Below are 21058 nucleotides of genomic sequence, written 5' to 3' on the forward strand. Positions count from 1 at the left end.
GAATCAATTCTCTCTAATCTACAATAGATTTATTAGCGGATTTATTTCTGTAAATTTCATGACGAAATAGTGTTGAGGTTGCAACTGTAGATGACGATCACCTTTGAGTTGTATTTTAAAAAATATATACATTAATTATACATACATATACAGAGAGATCTAATTGATTAAGTTAAAAAAATCGAACAATACAGCCTCGATTAGTCAACTTTGTGTTTAAATTGACGAATTTGAGATTCAGAAAAAATTGCAGGATACGAATTTTAAAATCTGCGCAAGAATAGAAGCAACTGCTATTTTTATTCTCCCAGATAAACATGGAAGTAATAAAAGGGAAATTGGACTCTGATATACCACTCTCTTGAGAGTTCAGCCAAGGAGATTCAGATTGGACAAACTCGTCAGTGTACAGTCATCTGTGTAGTGTTGTTGTTGTTGTGATGTGTTTAGTTATCAGCATTTACTGACCGCAGTAAGCACGGTGAGTTCCCCCAACCACTCGTTGAGCAGGGCTTCCGGGTCTTCGGCGCCCGCGCCGGCTTCTTCTACCAGCGCCATCTGAAAAAAAAAGAATGTTCAAATGTTTATATTTCAATTACAAACTTGCCCGGTGTGGGCGACATCGCTGCTGTTGAATTTTGAAAGTAACAATTATGTTGGTAATGAAAATAACCCTCATTTTGACATAATATACTTCAATGTAACATCCGATCAAATCGCTATTAAAATTGCTAACCACGTGGAAGAAGTGAAAAGGAAAATTACTGCGACTTGTTTTATTTAGAAAAATTCGAAAATAAAAAACGCAGTAATTTTGAAATTACAAACAATTAAATTTTATTTCATCGTATAGACGTATGGATTTATTTATAAAAGATGTTCCAATCTCTTTGTGGAACTAAAGAACTCTTTGACAAAAACCTGCATCGCCCGCAGGTATCAGGCGTCACGCATGAGATTATGTGCAAGTAATGAGAGAAATTTTAATAACACACAGACTCATTATTAAAGTTGTAATTTATGATCTACAGCGTGATTCGTTGCGGTTTAGAAATTGGAAGACTTATATGTTTGGTTGCCATTGGGATTATAGATTGTATGACATTCAAGGGATAAGGTAAGAAGTGTTTAGTTTATAATAATACATACGATGTTATTTCTTTAGATAATTAGAAAATCTAAAGCAATAAAACATTAATGTAGAAATCAAAAACACGAGTGTTAAACAAAAGTAGTAAAAATAATTGTGTATCATGGAATTAGTAGGTATTCAAGTACTTACTAAATCCATGGTAGGTACCAATAGCTGTTAACAACATTGAAGTCTAAACAGACGTTGTAATCACGATGTAAAGGTATGATTGCTAGTTGAAATAAAAATTCAAATATTAAGTTCCAATTTTCATGAAATTAATACGGATTTCCTCTAGTGTTTAATTATTTATATCTAGTCCTATTCTCATACCATTTGTTTCAGAATTGAAATGGGCAGAGGGTCTAGGCAAGTGAAAGCGAGATCCGATGATAGATAACTAACGGAATTACACTGTCAATAAAAACGTTCTTGCAGAAATAGCTTTATTAAAGAGAAGTTTCTATGCTTCAGTTTTTTTTTTATAACTACAGTATATCCAATTTATCTGGTGATGAAAAAAATGATTTATAGCACTTGGCTGTCTGTCCCTAATATCTTTAGGGATACGTGGCGGTCAAAAATGAAACCCTTATACGTGATCATTATCTGCCCGTCTTCCACTGTATTTCGAATTTAAATATATATGAAACTGAAAGTATTAACTATAGTCTACCAATAGGTTTTTATCGGGACCGATTGTCTATAATGTATTATTATAGACAATCGGCTTACTACTACTACTATTATTATAGACAATCGGCTTACTATTACTACTACTTCTAAAACTTTTTCATCTGTGACTTTGTAAGATAAAGTGGTAGAACTTTTGAAAATAATCAAAATATTTTTTGCTTGGAAAAATTATTTGTTACTCTTTATAATATTATATCTGTTAAACTTAATCTACGGAACACTTCATGGTTGAATGACTTCACTCTTTCTTGATTGCTTGTATCGACTAACAGTGGAAAATCCAATGAATAGGTTTTTTTGAACGATATCATAGCTTTAGGAACGCGTTGGGCCAGATCGGCCCTTCTGTACATGGTTAGTTTTTGTTATCATAACAAGGAAGGAAAGTTATTTCAATGTAATATTTACGTAACGCTATAAGAACATATACCTAGCTTATTTTCGTAATAATATTACAATATCTGACCTATACACAAGATCTTACGAAGTGAATTGCAGTGCAGAGCCCACTGTAAATCCTGGTCTCTAAGCCTCGCTGATACATTATTAACTTTGATTAAACATATACATTTTTTTTACTACTCTATAGTGATTACACTCAATAGCTAGTTCGATAAGCATTGTAATTATATATAATATGAAAATATAATAGTTACGTAAATTTTCACAGAGATGTAATTTTTATGGCATATCTTTTAAATGAAATATTATTGTATTGCAATATATTAAGAACGCTTTAGGAGAAGCGATTTATAAACTTACTGTCTTCGATCGTGAAGCCGTGAGATATAGTTGGTGAACGTGACGAAATGAAACTTTACTGACCTGATTAAAAGTAATATTGAAGTATGAGTTATGATGCTGACATTACTAACGTCACATCTAAACTAGTTCATTAGGCATTCAACAGAGGCGATCGTCTCGCGCCAAAGATCGTGTCAATGGTAGATAAACCTAATCCCCTAACGCACAACTACCACAAGCCGACACCCCTGTGATGACAGGTGTCGATCTCAAGTGAACAGTAACTGTAATCTACACATTCTCCATATTATATAATGTAATCGATACTTATTGCTTTTAAACAAATTAATCAATCATACGTCGCTGTCCTTGTACCATTGGGCACGAATCATGCTTATCGATTTCATTATGTTTAATACACACAGACCACGCAGCCTTACAGCCACTTTCTCCGAATCACAGCTATACCGCAGACAAGTGTTTCTCAAACATTCTCTGCCATGCATGGCTCATTGCCTAATTAAACAGCGGGGCAGGTTGGCCCTGCCTGATCCACAATGCCCAACATCCACAATTACATCAACTTTTTATGTTCTGAACCATTCAACATCCCGGTGGATATTGCTTTGATAATAAAGAGTTGCTATTTAATTTTGATGGCCAGGTATAGGGTTGCGACCATAGTCGCCTATAGTTTGGAAATCGCCGCAGACTCCATTTTGTTAGGGGAAAGTGCATAGTACAAGTGAAGATAAATGAACGGAGTCAATTCGACGCGAGCATGCGGGCTCTACATCATACGTTTGACAAAGACGATGAAGATATACAAAAATTCAAATTATTTTATAATTATAATCTACAAGAAAGCATAGTGTTTCATAATGTAGAGGATAAAAATAAAGTTTGTTAATACTCCAACATGTCGTACGTCTCTTTTGTAAAATGTGTTTTGTCGATAATAACACTAAAACCACTGCAAATGTTGGGGCTGGACTTTCGCGCGACATAATGCAGAGATTTGCAATAAAACAAATTATCTGATAAAACTATCCAATGACGTAAAATGTCGATCAAAACTATGTAAGTAATATAAAGTAATAAAGTACCATAAAGTTTCAAGCAAGTGAGTTATATTTGAAATGTCTTTAAGTGGAGATTGAAAGTTAGGTAGATATTTCATAGGAAAATTCTACAACGGACGAAATTCTCGAAATTCTAACAGAGGAACTCAGGTAGTGTGCAGGAATTCTTTGTAAAATTATTTGATTAATTTTCTCACTAGATTCGAAGGATAATTCAAAGAATTTTTATTGCATTAGTGCACTGGAGTATTGTAATAGTAAATACCCACCAGACTGGAGGAAAGTTCTGCTCATTGTTTGTGACGCGTTATTTATTATCATTGGAATAAAACGCAATAGTTTTATTGTCATACACGCATAGACCTTGTGTCAATTTTTGGCCTTGAACCCATATGTTTCGACACGCTGTTTACCGTTATGAAGGACCTGTGTTAGTGATGTAATGACCACAATAATTTCTCGTTTGGCAGTAATTGTATGAGGCAAGTAGAAGGCTTTTATAAAGAATTTTCATAGGTACATCTATCCCTAATCTAAGCCCAATCATTTGTTGATTCTTGGTTTTATAGGAAAGTTATATGATGGAGAACACATAAATAACGAATAACCAAACCATATAATAATTTTAAATAAAATAAAGTTAGAATTTTTAAATAAATCTCTTTAAATCTGCCCGAAATTGTAGCAATACACTTGTGTACTGACACATGTACCTACTGCATTTTTAGGCAGTTGTGCATTCCGCCATCTGTTATAAAACATTGGTTTCAGATTAAAATAAACAAATCTACATATGCATGTATAACTACGGCCAGAAACACATGTCATATTAATAATAAAATTCCATGTACTGCACCGCACTGTCTTGTATTGCAACAAAAAGCTGTTAAACTTTAAAAATATCATCAGACCCGTAATATACAGTTTTAAGTTTTAACTCCACTGTAGTGAGTTTAAACGAGTTTCTTTTTAATGCAAAGAAATTGCACAAGCTGTATGTACCTTGTGACATTCGAATGTATGTCTCAGCTGGGATCCAGCCTGAGCCTGGCCGCTTGTTATCTCACGAACATCCAACTCGCACTTATCAGTAACAAGGTTAAATTGCCACTCCACAATAACGGTCAATTCCCACAGTACAGCACTTCACTTAGTTTAGACCACCGCACTGCACAATATCCATATAGGAATACACGCCGCCGCTCCGCAGCATCAAATGATATCATGTTGTTAAATGAGTTCGGCTTCGGCCTGACTATTAAGTGAATAAACAAGCGATGATGAGATCGTGGGTGACGCCATCTCCATGCCAGTGATAAATATAAAAGAGTTACGTCACAACATCTAACATGTCTTCTTCTAGTGGGAGGTCACACGACGAATTCATCTTCTGACACGGAAAACCTTTCTGGGCCACAATTTTCTTGTGAAAATTCGTCAAATATTTTACTGTAATGGCGGAGATACAGCATGAATGAGTATTCTTCCGGTTGTCTCACGCTGTGACTCACATTACAGGGCTAAATCACTGCAGATAACACGTATATATGTTCTTTAGTAAACAACATATGATGACTAAAAATATAAGTTAGTCATTGACTAATTAATACATATAATAAAATTTGAAATAAACCAAAACTATTTATAAATCAATAAATACATATAAAAGAGTAGAAAAAAAATCCTGTACATTGAATATATTTACATAAAAACAAAATTAGGGGATAAAGTCATAGTAACAGAGAAAGAATTTGAAAAAAAATACTCTGTATGTCTGTCTGTTTGTCTGTTTGTACACGCTAATCTTCGGAACTACTGGACGGATTTGAAACTTTTTTGTTATACTATATATATTAAGCCTGGGCAAAATATTGGGTATAAATGATTTTAAAAACTGGAACACCTGATGGAGAACGACGATGGTACAGCTAAACTATAGGAAATATATATTTCAGTCATATGAACATCTTCTGTATAGGATGCGTTACTGTACAGACAAATCTGTACAGTTAAATTTCTCTAATAATTTTGACTACTTACCGAAAATTGTTCCGCCAAGCGAACGAAGGTGCGGGCATCAGCTAGTTTAAAATGAAACGATACTTCATAGTGCACCAAACTTTCGCGGGAAAGTTATTATATTTTGATGTTTGTAGTACCTACTATTGTAATTGGGCAATTAATTCATCAAACTTTTTTATTATGTAGTAATATTTGATATGTAATATTTGATAGAATGACAATCAATAACAACCACATCATTCGTTTTAAAAGGTACAATTGTTATAATCAGCAATAGGCTAAGGTTACAAAAGTTTGCATATAGTCAGATTACTTACAAGTAATCTGACATCTCGTTACAAAGACTGTGTTTATAAACATTGAAATATTAGGCTATGCTTGAGGCATCGATATTTGAATTATTTTATTAGAATTATCTGACTGTCTGTTGATTATTGTAATAAGTAAATAATGATTTTTAAAATTAACTTGAATGTAGTTTTAGTTGTACATTTTTGACATTATATATTATTAGGGCATACGCGCTTAAAATATTAAAGTAAAATGTAATGTGTGATTAATTTGATGATTTACAAATATAATGATTCGAATATAATGACCGTTTTAGGGTAAGAGAAATATTTGATGGCCAAAATCTTTGGTCAGCAATAAATAAAACTATGTAGTGGTAATTAAATGAAATTATATTGACTTTTCTAAATTAACAATGCATTTATCAAATATCACATACACGCAATCGGCGGGAATATTAGTATCTGTCATTGTGTGAAAAAATATTTTAAATCCAGAATAAAACAATGTCTTTCTTTTTTATCGGTGGCCAGTAAAAATTTAATCCTGGACACCTCATCTTTTTGTCTGAGTTAAACACACATTTCCAAATTTTGTGCCAGTGTACATGCGTACGCGCTTTGAAAATATTGAGGTTAATCGCGTACATTATTAGGTGTGCCATAAAGTGGTAAACGTTGAATTGGATTATAGTACTTAGAAATCGGTTGTTACTGAATCTATTTAGAACTGAGCCGTAGCAATTCCCAAGGCAACTTAACTTAATTATGGCGGAGCATGTAAATGAGTTATCATTTTCAAAACTTAAGTAATGTATGTAGACTATTTTTTTATATTTGTAGACTATATTTTATTCTAGTAATGTATGTAGAATAATTTAGTAACTAAAATAGTCGAATAATAGCGGGCCGTCCCGGCTGCGTTTGCGTAATACCATAATAAATAGGTAAGTAGCCAATATTATTTCTGAAGTTTTAAAATTTCATGAAAATCGACCCAGTAGTATTTGAGTTTATTAATTACAATTAAAAAAAATACAAATCTTTTCTCTTTATGATGTCTATTGGTATGTATTTCCGGTGGTGCTATCAATGTCCTTTGTAATTGCAAATAGACCCTACACCAGAGACCTAAGGCCCTTATTTTATTTTAATAATAGATGATCTCATTTCACTTGCCATTGTAAGTTTTTGTTGTACATTCATATACTTACTACATACTTTTAGTTTTTGTTTGGTCCAATGGTTCATATATTATATGTATAATAAGTCCAATGGTTATAATATCATTTTTACTTCGTATGCTGGTAAACTTTACCACCATACGAAGTAGAGTAGTAGTAGTAAACTTTACCAGCATAAGAAGTAAAAATGATATTTCTGTACCTATGACATTCTGTATAATGGTAATTTTGTCATCCCACTTATAAACGTATTAAGCATAAACATCAGACAATGTATGAGAGCTAACTTAGAATTAAAAATGCGCGTGGTCATAAACACCATATGAGTGTTCGTGTGTCTGCCTTTGCGTGATGGCCATAATAGAGACTAGACAGAAGTACAACTGTAATTTGACCAATAGATAAATGATAACCCATGAGACTAGGTAAAGTCTAAGCTATCGCAAACTTCTGTTTTTATTACTGTTACAATTACAATTTGCAAAATGAAACCAGGAGTAAATAAATTAAAGGAGTGCCAAATCGACTGTTTTCCAATGACATGAGTGTGTGTAGTTTACAAAGCGGTTATGCTGTTTATTTGTAAATGTTATAGAAACCTCTAATAATCGTTTATCGTGTGTATTCTTCCATATCATAATTTATATTGCTATACTCATTTTACGCCTTTATGGTGGTGGCGCCAGCTGTTAACTGCTGTATTTATTAGATATGATATAGAAAATGCTTAATACATAATGATTAAATTTGCCACGTGCGTATTCGTTTGCTCGTTAGTAATAATACGTCAATATCACGATCGTAGCCCATCACTATGGCTAGCACGTATTTCTTTGTTCGCTGTAGTTTCATAGGTATCTTCAATTTATTAGCTAAAGACAATATATCGTCATGGAGTATAGTTAACAAGTTTATTATAATTCACTAGAGTGACTTTGCCAGAGTTATCATAAGTAATAATTAAGTAATGTATATGTGTGTCCAAGTGCCTTTAGGTGACTTCAATTTGAATCTCACAATCAAGTCTTAATAATAATAACATCAGTAAAACTTGATAAGTAATATAAAACTTGATAAGAAAGAAAAGATACAATATTATTGCTCACACTCTTCCTACATAATCAACAGGAGAACTCTCTTCACTGAACATTTGAGCTTCCGGGTGTATTCGTACCGGTAAGTAACAAGTTGTACATGTGTTTACGAAACTAATACCACAAAACCTAGCATTTTCTCGGTTTTAGAACCCAAGCCACAGTCTTCGGTATGCTTAGTCAGTACAATAGTTACAGTAGTCAGACCATAAGCACGCATATCCTATTTGACAACATCAAGCCAGCATCCTTCTACACCTTTTCACCAGTTTCAGTGTGATATCATTAATAGCTGCTGAATGAAAAATGACTTTGTCTGGCCATCATCGCGATATTCGCCACGGCCTGGATATAAAGACGTGATGTTGCATAATTTGGACCGACGAAGTGGCTGATGTCCTCCGCCTAACCTGTTAAAATTGCTACAATGCTGCAAAATGGCGCCATGGACTTTTGATTTGTTCGAACCATTAATTTGGTCTGTATTCGCCTCGGCCACTGAATGGTCTGTGTCTGTGATTATTTTTGTTGCCTTGTCTGTATCTGCCTGTTCCGTGTAATCATAATTTTCTATGCTCATCTTTCTCTATACTCGCTTCTTATAAATAAAACTTTAAATTCAAGGCTTAGTTGAATGTTTTGTAAAGCGTATAAAAAATAATCAATATACTAATGAAAACAGCATAGACATTGAAATTTTTAATTTATAAAATCTAAAAATAGATAATACTATTTTTAGACTATACTCTAACTTTTTTTAACTTTAGTAAATAATTATGTTATTTTGTATAATAAATTTATGAATATCTATATAGATATTCATATACATAAGCAATATATATATATATATTGCTTATGTTTACAGCAGTGTCAATCCCTACAGCTCCTTAAGTCACAGAACTCAGAAATTCAAGAAATATGTTCATAATAAATTCTCAGTCACGAGCCCACGAGAGAGCGAGTCGTCAATACGACATAGTTGCAGTATTGTCGCGACGCTGTTACGGTATACAGCCGTGAACCTTCACCCACGTACCTAGTGCTTGCACAATTTCCACCAACACATTTTATTTATTTATTTATCTACACAACATAACGGTATAAATACAATATTTAAAAATAGAAAGCTAAGTATAGATGTACTATTTATTTTTATATAAATTTCTGTATTAAGTATTCTACATTTGAAAAGTATATTCAAATGGAAAGTTTAGAATAAAATAAGTTAGAAGAAATAATATAATACGGTACAAGCGGGCATGTACCGTCAACAGCGAAACATGAACATCCAAATTTACTACAACATGAAAATTTGTTGAATATTTGAAAAGAAAACTTTATATATTACTAATGATATTTATATTTTAGCGGACCCTGGGCTCCGACGCTCAACGTCTAGGAAGAAACCGAGAATATGCTCATATGAGAGAGAGAAATATTTTTTTTGCTTAAAGTAAAACATATATTTTTTAAGAATTTAAATTAATTGAAATTGGCACGTAACAGAAAGACCCAACTGGCAGTGAAATAAAAATAAAATAAAAACGTAAAAAAAGACAATTAAGATCTATTTCTAAACTAAAGCTAAATTACATAGGTATTAATACCTATGTGTAATGTATTATTGAGAGATTACTAGGTCTTTATGGGAGTTCTATTTTTTGCTGCATTAGAGAGTATAATTTTATACGTTTACGAAAATCATATTCATGTAGGGATATTTATGCTATTAGAGTTGTAGCCGGATTTTGTCCACGCTTAATAAGAGTTTCTGCCGATTTCACGTCCCATTATGTTGTATAAGAGGTCTATTCGATGTGACTAAAAGTATGAATGATAAAACAATGTATTAGGTCCTTACATATGAAACTGGCGTTTGGTATAGGAGGAACAAAAAGTAGTTTTTTTTTTAATATATTTATTTAATCAAAGTAAGAACCATTATTATCTATGCACTTTTGCCATATCATAGGTAGTTCATTGATCCCTTTACTAAAAAAACCATTCGGACGGGAATCAATAAAATCTTTGAAGGCGGTTTGGACTGCCCTATTGGAGTTAAATTTTTTCCCTTGGAAGAAGTTATCCAAATATCGAAAAAAATAGTAATCTGTTGGTGCAAGGTCCGGGGAGTACGGTGGACGTCTTAGACATTCCAATTGAAGCTCCTCTAATTTGGTAGCCGTCTGTTGTGCAGCGTTGTCGTGAAGCAGCAGTGTCGTGGAGCGATTGACCAACCTCGGTTGTTTAGCAGCTAGCTTTTCCATCATAGTATTACATACCATTGCAATTGCTGACAATAGACGTCTGCCGTAATCGGTTGACAAGATTTGAGAAAACTTTAATGAACGACACCGGCACTAGTCCACCAAACGCTGTAAGCGTTAGTAACTTTTTTGGGTTAATTTTCGCTTGGGGCAGGATTTGGCTGGCTGGCCAGGGTCCAGCCATGGCGATGAGCGTTTCCGATTATCTTAGAGAATCCACTTTTCATCACAGGTAATGATTTGATTTAAAAAACCCTTCATTATTGTGCGGTTAAATAATGTAAAGCAGCAGTCGACACGCGTTTGCCGGTTTTCTTCACTCAATTCGTGAGGTTTTGATTCAAGTGGATTAAAATCCCGAGCACTGGTGCCACGGTGGAACTCGTACTCGTAAATAACGCGATATTTCAAGTTTTCCATTTTGTAAACTGAGTGACGCAAACAGAAAAATCAGAAGAAAAAACCAAATAAATGACGGTTAACGAAACATAAATAGCTGTATACATTTTAATTTGGAATTCCTAACCAAAGAGGAGAAATTTGTGATTAAAGTGGCCAGTACAACAAAACGCCAATTTCATATGTAAGGACCTAATAATTGCAGAAGGTTTTTCTGACGTTTATATAATAATGTGGATATAAGTTAGTCATACAATTTTTTTATTAATATTTTTTTATTAAATTATCGTTTTTTATAGTTTCGTCCTGGGCGTTAAACTACGTTCGGGACATCGCTCCCGTGGTAATTTTGAGATAAAATGGCTATATTTTATTTAACAATCTGGATATGTAACTTTCAAATGGTGAAAGAATTGTTGAAACCGGTTCGGTAGTTTCGGAGATTCCCTCAAACACATAAACCCTTTTTGTAATAATAGTATACAAACGTCTCCTCGTATGAAAACCATGGGGTCTAAAACGTCCTCAGGGAAGACCACAATAGCGGTGGAAAGACGACGCGACGTGAGGAAGATAGCTCAAATTAGATCCAGAGAGCACAATGTCGGGAATGGAAAAGATGATTAAAAAAGGCTAAAGAATAAGAAAAAGAAGAAAAAGAAGCCGCAATAACAAAACAATTAACATTAATTAATTAATTTCAATGCAATGAATGCGCGTAAACTACGCACTTAACTCTGATGTGAATTAAATTTAAATAAATAGAGAAATAATCGTTATGAGGTGTCTATTCTATAGCTTATTTATGTTGTAGTACATGGTTTGTAGGGGTCGCGGGCGGCGAGACGCGGTCGTATTGATCGCCGACCGCGCCATTGCACCATTCACTCGCTGCAACGAGGAAAATTTGCTTTTCCATGTCACATTTTAACACCTCGAAATGTGTTCGGATCACATTAGCATTAGCGTGGTTGCCTATGTATAAAATAAAATGTATAAATACATTCATATAATGAAACACGATAATAAAATGTCACTTTAATATATCGATTAATTTTAAAATTTCTATAATAAACATATAATATTTTTGTCTTTTTGACTCCAACATTTGTGACGTGTATATATTTTGTGTTTTCGTCTCACGGACAAATGAATCAGATTTGACTTGCTGAATTATTAATCGATAGTTTGATTTTATTTTGATAAGACCTTTAGCACTGACAAATGTGATTGTTGATATAAAAGTTTTCATAATAAATTATATATACAAGTATAATAGTAAAGTGAAGCTGCGGAGTTTGTATTTATTTTTATGGAAATGCAGATTATGATGGTTTCTTAGAACTCTGATTTGAAAAAATCTTAATTGATATGATTTTTGATCATTGCGCTTATTACTTTTTGCTAGTTACAAGCTACTAGCGGTTCAACTCGGCTTCGCTAGAGTAAAATCAAATTATACTTCTTCCCCATGAATCACACTGTCGGTGAAAACCGCGTACACAAATTCGTCCAGTTGAGTTTATTGCGTTCATAAAAATGTTTAAAATAAAAGTATTACTGTATGCCTTCCAATTTGATTTCGAATACCCATAATCTAGTTTCTAGCTTTTATGCAGAAATTCCATGAGTCGATAAATTGGCTATGGTTACGATACGCTTTTAAAAGTGCAATAAAATATAGTTTTGATTTTACGTCGTTCGGTCACGAGGGTCGCCCTGGAGTAACCTATCGGATTTCCACACAAAGGGTTTCTCGAGACCCAGCTGAATATCTCCATTTGACCGACCATTTCCCACTTTGATCGTATTGCAGTTTTATATTTTACACGAAACGGATTTTTTTGATGTTTCATAATTATTTATTCGAGTTCCTTTGTTATGTCAAGGTTACATTTTAATAAATTCAACACCAACTCAATCTCATCATGCTATACCTATTGTAATATGCTATAGAATTAAATAATGCCTACGGTTTGATATCAGAACATAACATCAATGTTATAAATGATTATTGTATGATCCATGCAGGAAACGCATGTGCAATGATTACTATAAGAAATGTGCGCTATGTGCAGTCCTTGCTTTGCTTGCTGCTGCTGACTGTACCGTACCACTCACTGTATGGTACAATACCACACGTATCTATCTTTTTAAAACATGCAACATAATACCAACATTTTATTTTAAAAAACTGACTCTAAAATGGCAGCAGTTCACGAAATCCCCGAATTTTAGTTGAATTGAATTGAGGAGTGACGAGTATTTATCGCAATTGCCACCAGGCACGAAGCTAGGGGAAATATATTTAAATGTATTATTATCTATGTCTATAATATCTATCTTTGAGTCCGGGACCTCTAGAAGGTATACCATCTAGAGGTTCGTCCAGGCCTTAATCTGATAAAACCATAATAAACTTTACACCCCGGAAATCTTCAGGAATCATTCTATATACATATACATAAAACTATGTATTAAAAAAGCCGCAATAAGTAGTTTTAAAGACCTAAGCATACACAAGGAGAGACCGACAGCTGAAAGCTAATTTGTTTTAGGCATACGAAAACGTTATAACATATTAATTTCGACGAAATTTATGATAAAAATTTTATCTTCATATTCCCTACGAGTAAAGTCCCGAGATATATCCAATCTAAGTATATCTAGTAATACTTACAATCATAAATAAAAATAAATATAAATAAATGTTTCTAGTGCGGTATATTGATGAATCTGTGGATGAATCGATTAATTAATATTGTTTGCTTTTAAAGTCAGCGGAGAGTGGAATGTTATTTATTGGTGTATGGAAAGGGTGAGGCGGGTCGTGGTGTGAGGCGGTAGGAGGAAACTCGTGCACTTATGCCGCCCGGGTGACGGCCAAGACCTTCAACTAACGGTGCTATTGACCTGCAAAGGGATTTTGTTGGACTGAGAATATAAGCCATTGTCACAGTCTGTTTTAGCAATTTTACATCTCGAATGATACATTCATGATGTAAATAACCCTTGGCCTATATGTCAGGTTTTATCTCAGATCAGATTTACTAGGTATACGAGTATAGCTCATTTTCGTGTTGTTAGTTGCAGGTTTATCTGAGGCCATCGAGGATGTCCTGCTTTGATAGGATTATTTATCAGGTAAGTGTCAGTGGATGCGATTTCGATATGACATATCGAAGAATGGTGCAAATTGGATTTGCTGTTCCTTCCGGCTGCGCGCAAGGTCTGGGTTCCCGGGTCGATGTCCTGCTTGTGCACCGCCCCCCCCCTTCCCCACTGCCCCGCCAGCTGTCTCCGCCCGTTTATATTTAGACCGGATGGCAAGCTCTCACTGAAACAGTTTCTCCCCTCTGTTTGCATAACGAGCCAAATTGTTTGACGGCATAAATCACTGATTTCCGTATGTTCAGTAGTATTCTGAAAATACGGAAATCAAAAATCAAGTCCCAACTTGAGAGACATTCAGGATTTGACTCAGCATTGCTTCCCATGCAGGAAAAGAAGATGGATCAAAAGGTGGTTCGTAGAGATATATCGGTAAAAAGTAGGTTTACACTTCTCTCAGGCATACCTTAAAAGAAGAAATTCTACAAATTGACCCAGATGAATTTAATCCATAATAATATTATAAAGAGATACTTATTTGTATTTTTGTTTATAATGTATAAACTTAAGAAGTATTGGAACGGTTTTGATGAAATTTGACACAGAGATGGACAAAAAGTTTTAATTTTTTTTTATCTAAGCGAAGCCGAGACGGGCTGCTAGTAGTATTTCTTTACATTAAAATTTTTGTGGTAATGCTAAGATCACAATCGAGTCCTAGCCAGCAAATTTCTATTGATAAATCGGAAAGTTCCAATAGGTACAACGTATCAAAATTGTTGCCTTAAAGATGCTAACAATGCTTATATCTGTGCCTAAAAAGGGAAATTAAAATCATCATTGAATCAAAAGGTCACATGTACAGACTGGTATGGTCTGTGGAATCTAAGAGTTGCCAATCGAATGGGCAGTTATAACCACAAGCCCAAAAAGGGCGAAGTGCCGTTACCGACATGCAAATGACCGATCACAGTTAAGTACACAATACGGAATAACATATCAATGTGATGTATGATAAACGTGTAGAAAATAGAAATGCATGGTAATGACTATGCTAATTTTTCAATCTTTGTCTTCTCGAGAAGAAATAAATGAGTGCAAGAAAACCGAGTAAAACCTTGAGCACACACCGTCCTAGTTGTTTATGTAACTCGATTACCCGTGAATATTGTTTTAACTAATTGATGACGCGGACCGGTTTCTCATTGCCTCGTTCTACATATTTTAACGCTGATTTACTCTCAACGAATGCTCATTGTATCCTCACATTGGTGGTCCACCATGCGTGCCACGGGCTCTGACCAAGCGACTCCAGCCATAAGTTGGACACTTAAACAGCGAAAATGTGGACTGAATGAGCATTCGCTCGCGTGGTGAAAATGCACCTTAACAGTTCTGAAACGAAAACTTTGCAACAGCGGATTGTAAAGAAACTTAATTTTCTTTGTTATTTCATACCAAACTTCCTAATGTCGTTTTTAACGTAGTTTTATTTAACGAATATATTATGGTAGTACTTAACTTAAACATAACATTCCTTTGGCGACCACATCATAGTATACTATAGTATTATTTCTACCCTACGAATGAAGAAAGGGTTCGGTAACCCAACTAATAAATAAATGGTTTGCGGCATGACTAAGGGAAATATAAATTGGAAAAATCCTGGGCGTAAACTCTTCTTTAATTAGATGTGAGTTTTGTGCGTATCTAGTTACTAGTACAATCAATGATATATAATTACACATAGGTAGGTACTACCCATGAGAACAATAAGTAGATATCAAACAGACGCATCACAATTTATTTGAAAATGTTATCAATGGGAAACTAAATACTCGAAGCCCAGAATTACTCGCCTGAGTGAATGTGTTGTGTACAAATTCGATAGTGTTCGAGAGACATTCACGTATGACCAGTGTGGACGTGTACAAGTTAGACGTTTAGCATACGAAGTTGTCCGAATGCCTGGATTCAGCGCACTAGAGTTTAATTGCTCAATAGTGCGTAAGCTGCGAAGGTTTGTGATGGGTCTGCCCTTCTACCCACAAGCACGCATCGTTGCATTTGCACACTTTATGCCAGTGCCAGCAAGCATAAACTAAGTATAAAAATAACAGTACATATAAGTATAGCTATAACAGTTATAGCCACTGGTCTAAAATAATAAACTTTACAAACAAAAAGAAAACAATAGAAAATGTATGTAAATTGCAACCCTGTAAAACAATTAGTAGCTTACCCGCCACGACGAGACGTCTAACGGTCCTGCATGATACTTTTATCTGAAAATAAAGGAGGTAGGGTTAGTGGAATTAAACTTTGTCCATAAAAATCCTCACTATCCACAGAGGACAAAAACAGTCCAAATATTTTAAAGGAACTTTTAAGGAACTAAAGGTACTTATAGTATAAGTAGACGGTATTTATTTATTCCCTCGAGTGAGTTTATGACGTAGTGGTAGGCATTATGTATATTTTTTGTCCTTTGCAAAAAAAATCTATTTGTTCATATACAAAGCATACGAAGTTCATCTTTTGCTCGTTTCTATACAGGATTCCAGTTTCTGTAGTACAAGTATTTATAGATGTTTTTGTCTTTATTGAATACTTCATCAATAGGACAGGAATAGGATAGGCGCACTGTACTAGTCTTATTTGGTATAGATTTATCGATGGCTGCATTATAATGTCTGGTTAAGGAAGCCGGTATTACCTTATGTAGAGGATTGATTGTGTGCACATCATAAGGATTTATTTTGCAGTATGTGAGCAAAGAATATAATGTGTATTTTAAATCTAATTGTAGAAAATAACGCCTCTTGCCTTTGATATGTACCTATGTGATTTTATAATTTATTGTTCTTTATATTATCTTAAAAAAAAAAAAAATATTTTATTTCATTTAATGATTGTGCCTACTATACATTTTCAAGTTTGACTTGATTGCTAAAACGGAAATGCCATACCTACACTTTGCGCCCGCGCACCTTACGGACCGCGGGTTGCGATACAATGTCGGCATTCTGTGCACAATATTATTGTAGTAATATTGGAAAATATTTATTATGTAAAATTTATTGAAAATCAGTAAGAGTAGAAATACAATTGGAAGCTGGAAATTTTCGTATTCTGGATAAAATCGATTGGTCTTCCTAATTTAAGTTGTCTCTATACCAGGTGAAAATTGTAGATATGTGAAACCATTTGCATTATTTACTTTATAATATATACAATACTTACATGTATATTCTTATCGAAAACTATTAGGTATTTAATATAACAGCGGTTTTAAGCATTTATTAAAACTATGTACCAAAATTCCTATTCAAAGGTAATAATATTATTGTGTACCATACATACTTTTTAACGTAATCATTAGAATTAAACTCTTACCATATTTTCTGTAATGTTATATATTTATATTGTTGATTTGCCTAATAAATCAATAAAAAATAAATATTCCTTATGTAGTCTCATTGACATTAACAGAAATATATCGATATTAGCGAGTAAATGTGGGTGCACTTTTCCAAAGCCAAGCTCTGAGACGAGCGCGATGCGTGGGCGCACGACAACAATGGCGCCACGGCGGTATGTCACGGCCGATCACCGGGGCAAGAGGTAACCGAACTTGACATCATATACTAATTCTTCGAAATAGCTCACATCCAAACGCAATCAATATAATGTAAAATATTTTCCTTTACAGTTTCAGCCGCCTGTTAATTATCAGCCCTCTCAATACATATTTGACAACATTACGTATGTCCGAAATTTAAACTTATTGAAATACCTCTCTGGCTCTCTTTGACTTAATGGCGGCTCTACCAGTATAGAGCCTTACGTAATAAAGATAAATTGTCTGTCATAGACTGGCAAAAGTTAGAACGTTTTTGTTGGGAACTGTACCTATTTCCTTTAATAATAAATTGGTTAAATTATGGATTCTTAATAAAATAATTAAGAACTATATAAAAGAAGTACTTTGTAAAAACACATTCACAAATCTGAAGATCATGTAAACGACAAGAATGTTTGGCCTAAACATGGAGCAGTATCGTAATTGATTTAATACATGATGGACGTTTTAGACATTTAGTTGTATATACACAATTTTCAATAATTTTATTGATATTATTATCCATTTTTTACTTATTTATTGAAATTTTGACATTTTAAAATAATTATTTGAATTCGTCTTAATTTTCAATATATATGTATAAGGGCCGTGGTGTTGCGCCGCTTCTTTTTCACCTGCGCTTTGGAAGTCGTAGTAATTTTTTGACGTCAATAAGTGAGGTTTATCATACTATATATAATAAATAATTTTAATTTAAAAAAGCCTATGAAAAGGATATTAAAATATCCGATGAAAGGACCAAGTCCAAAGCACTTCGTCTTCAAGAGCCCACTAAGCAGACCCAGCGATAGTTTCAAAATCGAATATAGTTTAAAGATTTACTAATATTTCACGAGGTCTATATTCAGTTCACCCTGAAATTGTACGGTAACCAAATGTCTATAAAAGCTTATGAAATGTTGTTGCATAATTGAATTGAACAATTAAATTTCTAAGGCCAGTAGCATATTCAATACCTTATGTATTCTTTATACTGGGTACTACAGTGCAACGTCAGAGTACAAAAATGTATCTAAGGTAAGAGGGCAAGCAAGGCTTTGTGGTAACAAACTAACATGGTCTCACTATTAAGACATCCTAACTAATATTATAACCAATTATACTCAACCAATCTTTAAATTTATCATATACCTATATTGTTAAAAGTATGGAGAAGGACATATACCTACTATTCTTCATTCCGGTAACGCTGGCAAAAGCTAGTATTTTATAAAATGTAAATTTATGGGCGCTTACGAGATCGGGAAATGCGTAGGATAGCCTACCTCTCGCCCGTCTCCGCCCACTGTTACTAGCAACCAAGTACATATCAACTCACTTTGCCCAATGATTGAATATTATCTACTTACTACTTATATATATATGTAAGCGATTTTAACTGCGATTTGGTCGGCGTAGAATAAAACTATTCTACTTACATACTTATATACTTAGTTTACATACTTAGTTTCGCATTTATATAGTTTGGATTGGTATAAAAACTATAAATATAAATTATATTGTAAGGTAAAAATTCATGCACATATTTGTACATGGGCAAAATTCCATTTATCAAATTCTTTGTCCCAGATTATTGCCCTCTCGATTCACAAGATAAACAAGATCATTCTGATACAGACATAACATTAATACTTTGTTATTAAGTATTTCAATATCAATGTAATTCTACTAAAACCCGTGTTCTTACTTCAGAACATAATAGACACAGAGCTAAATAAAGAATAAGAAAAATATATAAAAATATTGCTAAATCTTCCTCGTCAATTACAATTTAGACATTTCGATTATTCATTCAAATTTTGACATTTTTAATAATGATGTAAGTTCGTCCTCCTAATTTTTTATATATGTATAAGACCTATATTTGTTAATTGAAGTTCTTGGAGAAAAGGCTGCGGTGAAGTTTGTTGCGCCGCTTCTTCACCTGTGCTTTGGAAGCCGGCAGTAGACTTAGTTTAAGTATTTTTTTTGACGTCAATAAGTGATGTATATCATCCTAAATTGAATAAATAATTTTGAATTTTGAATTATGAATTTTTAATTTTGACACTGTCAATAAGTAGATAGGTATGTATTGACGGTCTTGGGGCGGGTTGCACGGTGAACTTGATGGTAGACTTCAACGTGCGCAAAAACGCAAAACAAGTACGTTGTTTTGTCTAAAAGCAGGCGACGCGGGGCTTATGTTAAATTCAACGTCAAATTTGACAGACACCCTTATTTATTAGTACGTCCATAATATAGAAAATAGACGACAATCACCTTTACGAAATACGCACGGTATCAAATACGTATTCATGATCGTGAAAAAACTTGTTATTTCTGTGTAAAATAAAATATCAAAACTACGTGGAAAAGGGAACCGACGGCGAGTCACGTAGCACATGTAGTGAGAACGCATTGTATAGTCATATATCTACATACACCATGCATAATAATAAACAACGATTATATATGTATATATAGGTATACATTCTTTCCACACCTTTATTTGTTTTTCACGACATCGCCGACACACTAGATATCGCAACTGATAAGTTAAATAAACGGTGGGGTCAGCACGAATGTTTACGAGAACGTATAAAATCAACAACGTCAAAATTTACACGAAAAATTAATAGATCATTATTTTCACATAACACACGCACGTCAATATCAAAATCTATGGAAAACAACGTGCTGCTGGGGCCTTGGATACCATTTGTGTCGTTCTCTCACTTATCCAGGATCAGATGAGTATAGAGGACGACTCCAGTTTCCAACTAAGAAATGTTTTAAAGCCAACTATTCTCAGTCTATTTAAGTAACAGTTCGTTATAACAGTCGAATGTAACAAGTTCGTTCGAATTTATGTTTAGTAAACGATCTATGACACTATTATCCAATACATACAAGCCTAGCCTTTCTACCAAATAGTAATCTATTCTATATAATTAATGTTATACCTAGCATGTTTTATCAGTCTTTAGTGGACTATGTCATCGAGTTATCTCGAATTAATAAGTACTAAGTCAAATATTACAAGCGATAGAATTAAACATTTAATATATATTATACATCTATGTAATATAGGTACCTACTGCATGCAATATTTATTGTAATTAAATTTCACTTAGTACATTATAATTACGTTATTCTACTACAAACAATATATTATTTTAAAGAAATATATTAAATATTAACGAGGTTATATTTGGTAGATTAAATAAAATAAAGAGACAGCCGTCTTTCATGATTCTTGAAATGATGAGCATAAATTGACAAACATTTTGTGGCAACATGTATCAGTAGGTAGATATAGGAAGCATTGTTTTGTCAATACATCGCGTCATGAGAATCGTTGTTATTATATGATTGTTCACGCAGCGATATTGTCATACCTATTGGCTGCTAT

General features: G+C 33.7%; 1 protein-coding gene across 3 annotated transcripts in view; it reads right to left on the reverse strand.

Annotated features, from left to right (window-relative positions):
• Positions 1-21058, reverse strand: part of pico — a 52948-nt gene that overhangs the window by 17630 nt on the left and 14260 nt on the right. For 2 of the 3 annotated variants that reach the window (XM_053767727.2, XM_053767729.2), the window contains exons 2-3: positions 16264-16306; positions 469-558 (exon numbers count right to left, since the gene is read on the reverse strand). In XM_053767727.2, coding sequence (XP_053623702.1) covers positions 469-558 — 90 coding nt within the window. In that variant the 5' untranslated portion in view covers positions 16264-16306. Of the gene's footprint in view, positions 1-468; positions 559-4656; positions 4862-16263; positions 16307-21058 lie in introns of those variants that run through there. The other variant, XM_053767728.2, reaches the window with a different exon arrangement.

This window comes from Plodia interpunctella, chromosome Z, assembly GCF_027563975.2.
Source record: "Plodia interpunctella isolate USDA-ARS_2022_Savannah chromosome Z, ilPloInte3.2, whole genome shotgun sequence".
Classification (NCBI taxonomy): Eukaryota; Metazoa; Arthropoda; class Insecta; order Lepidoptera; family Pyralidae; genus Plodia; species Plodia interpunctella.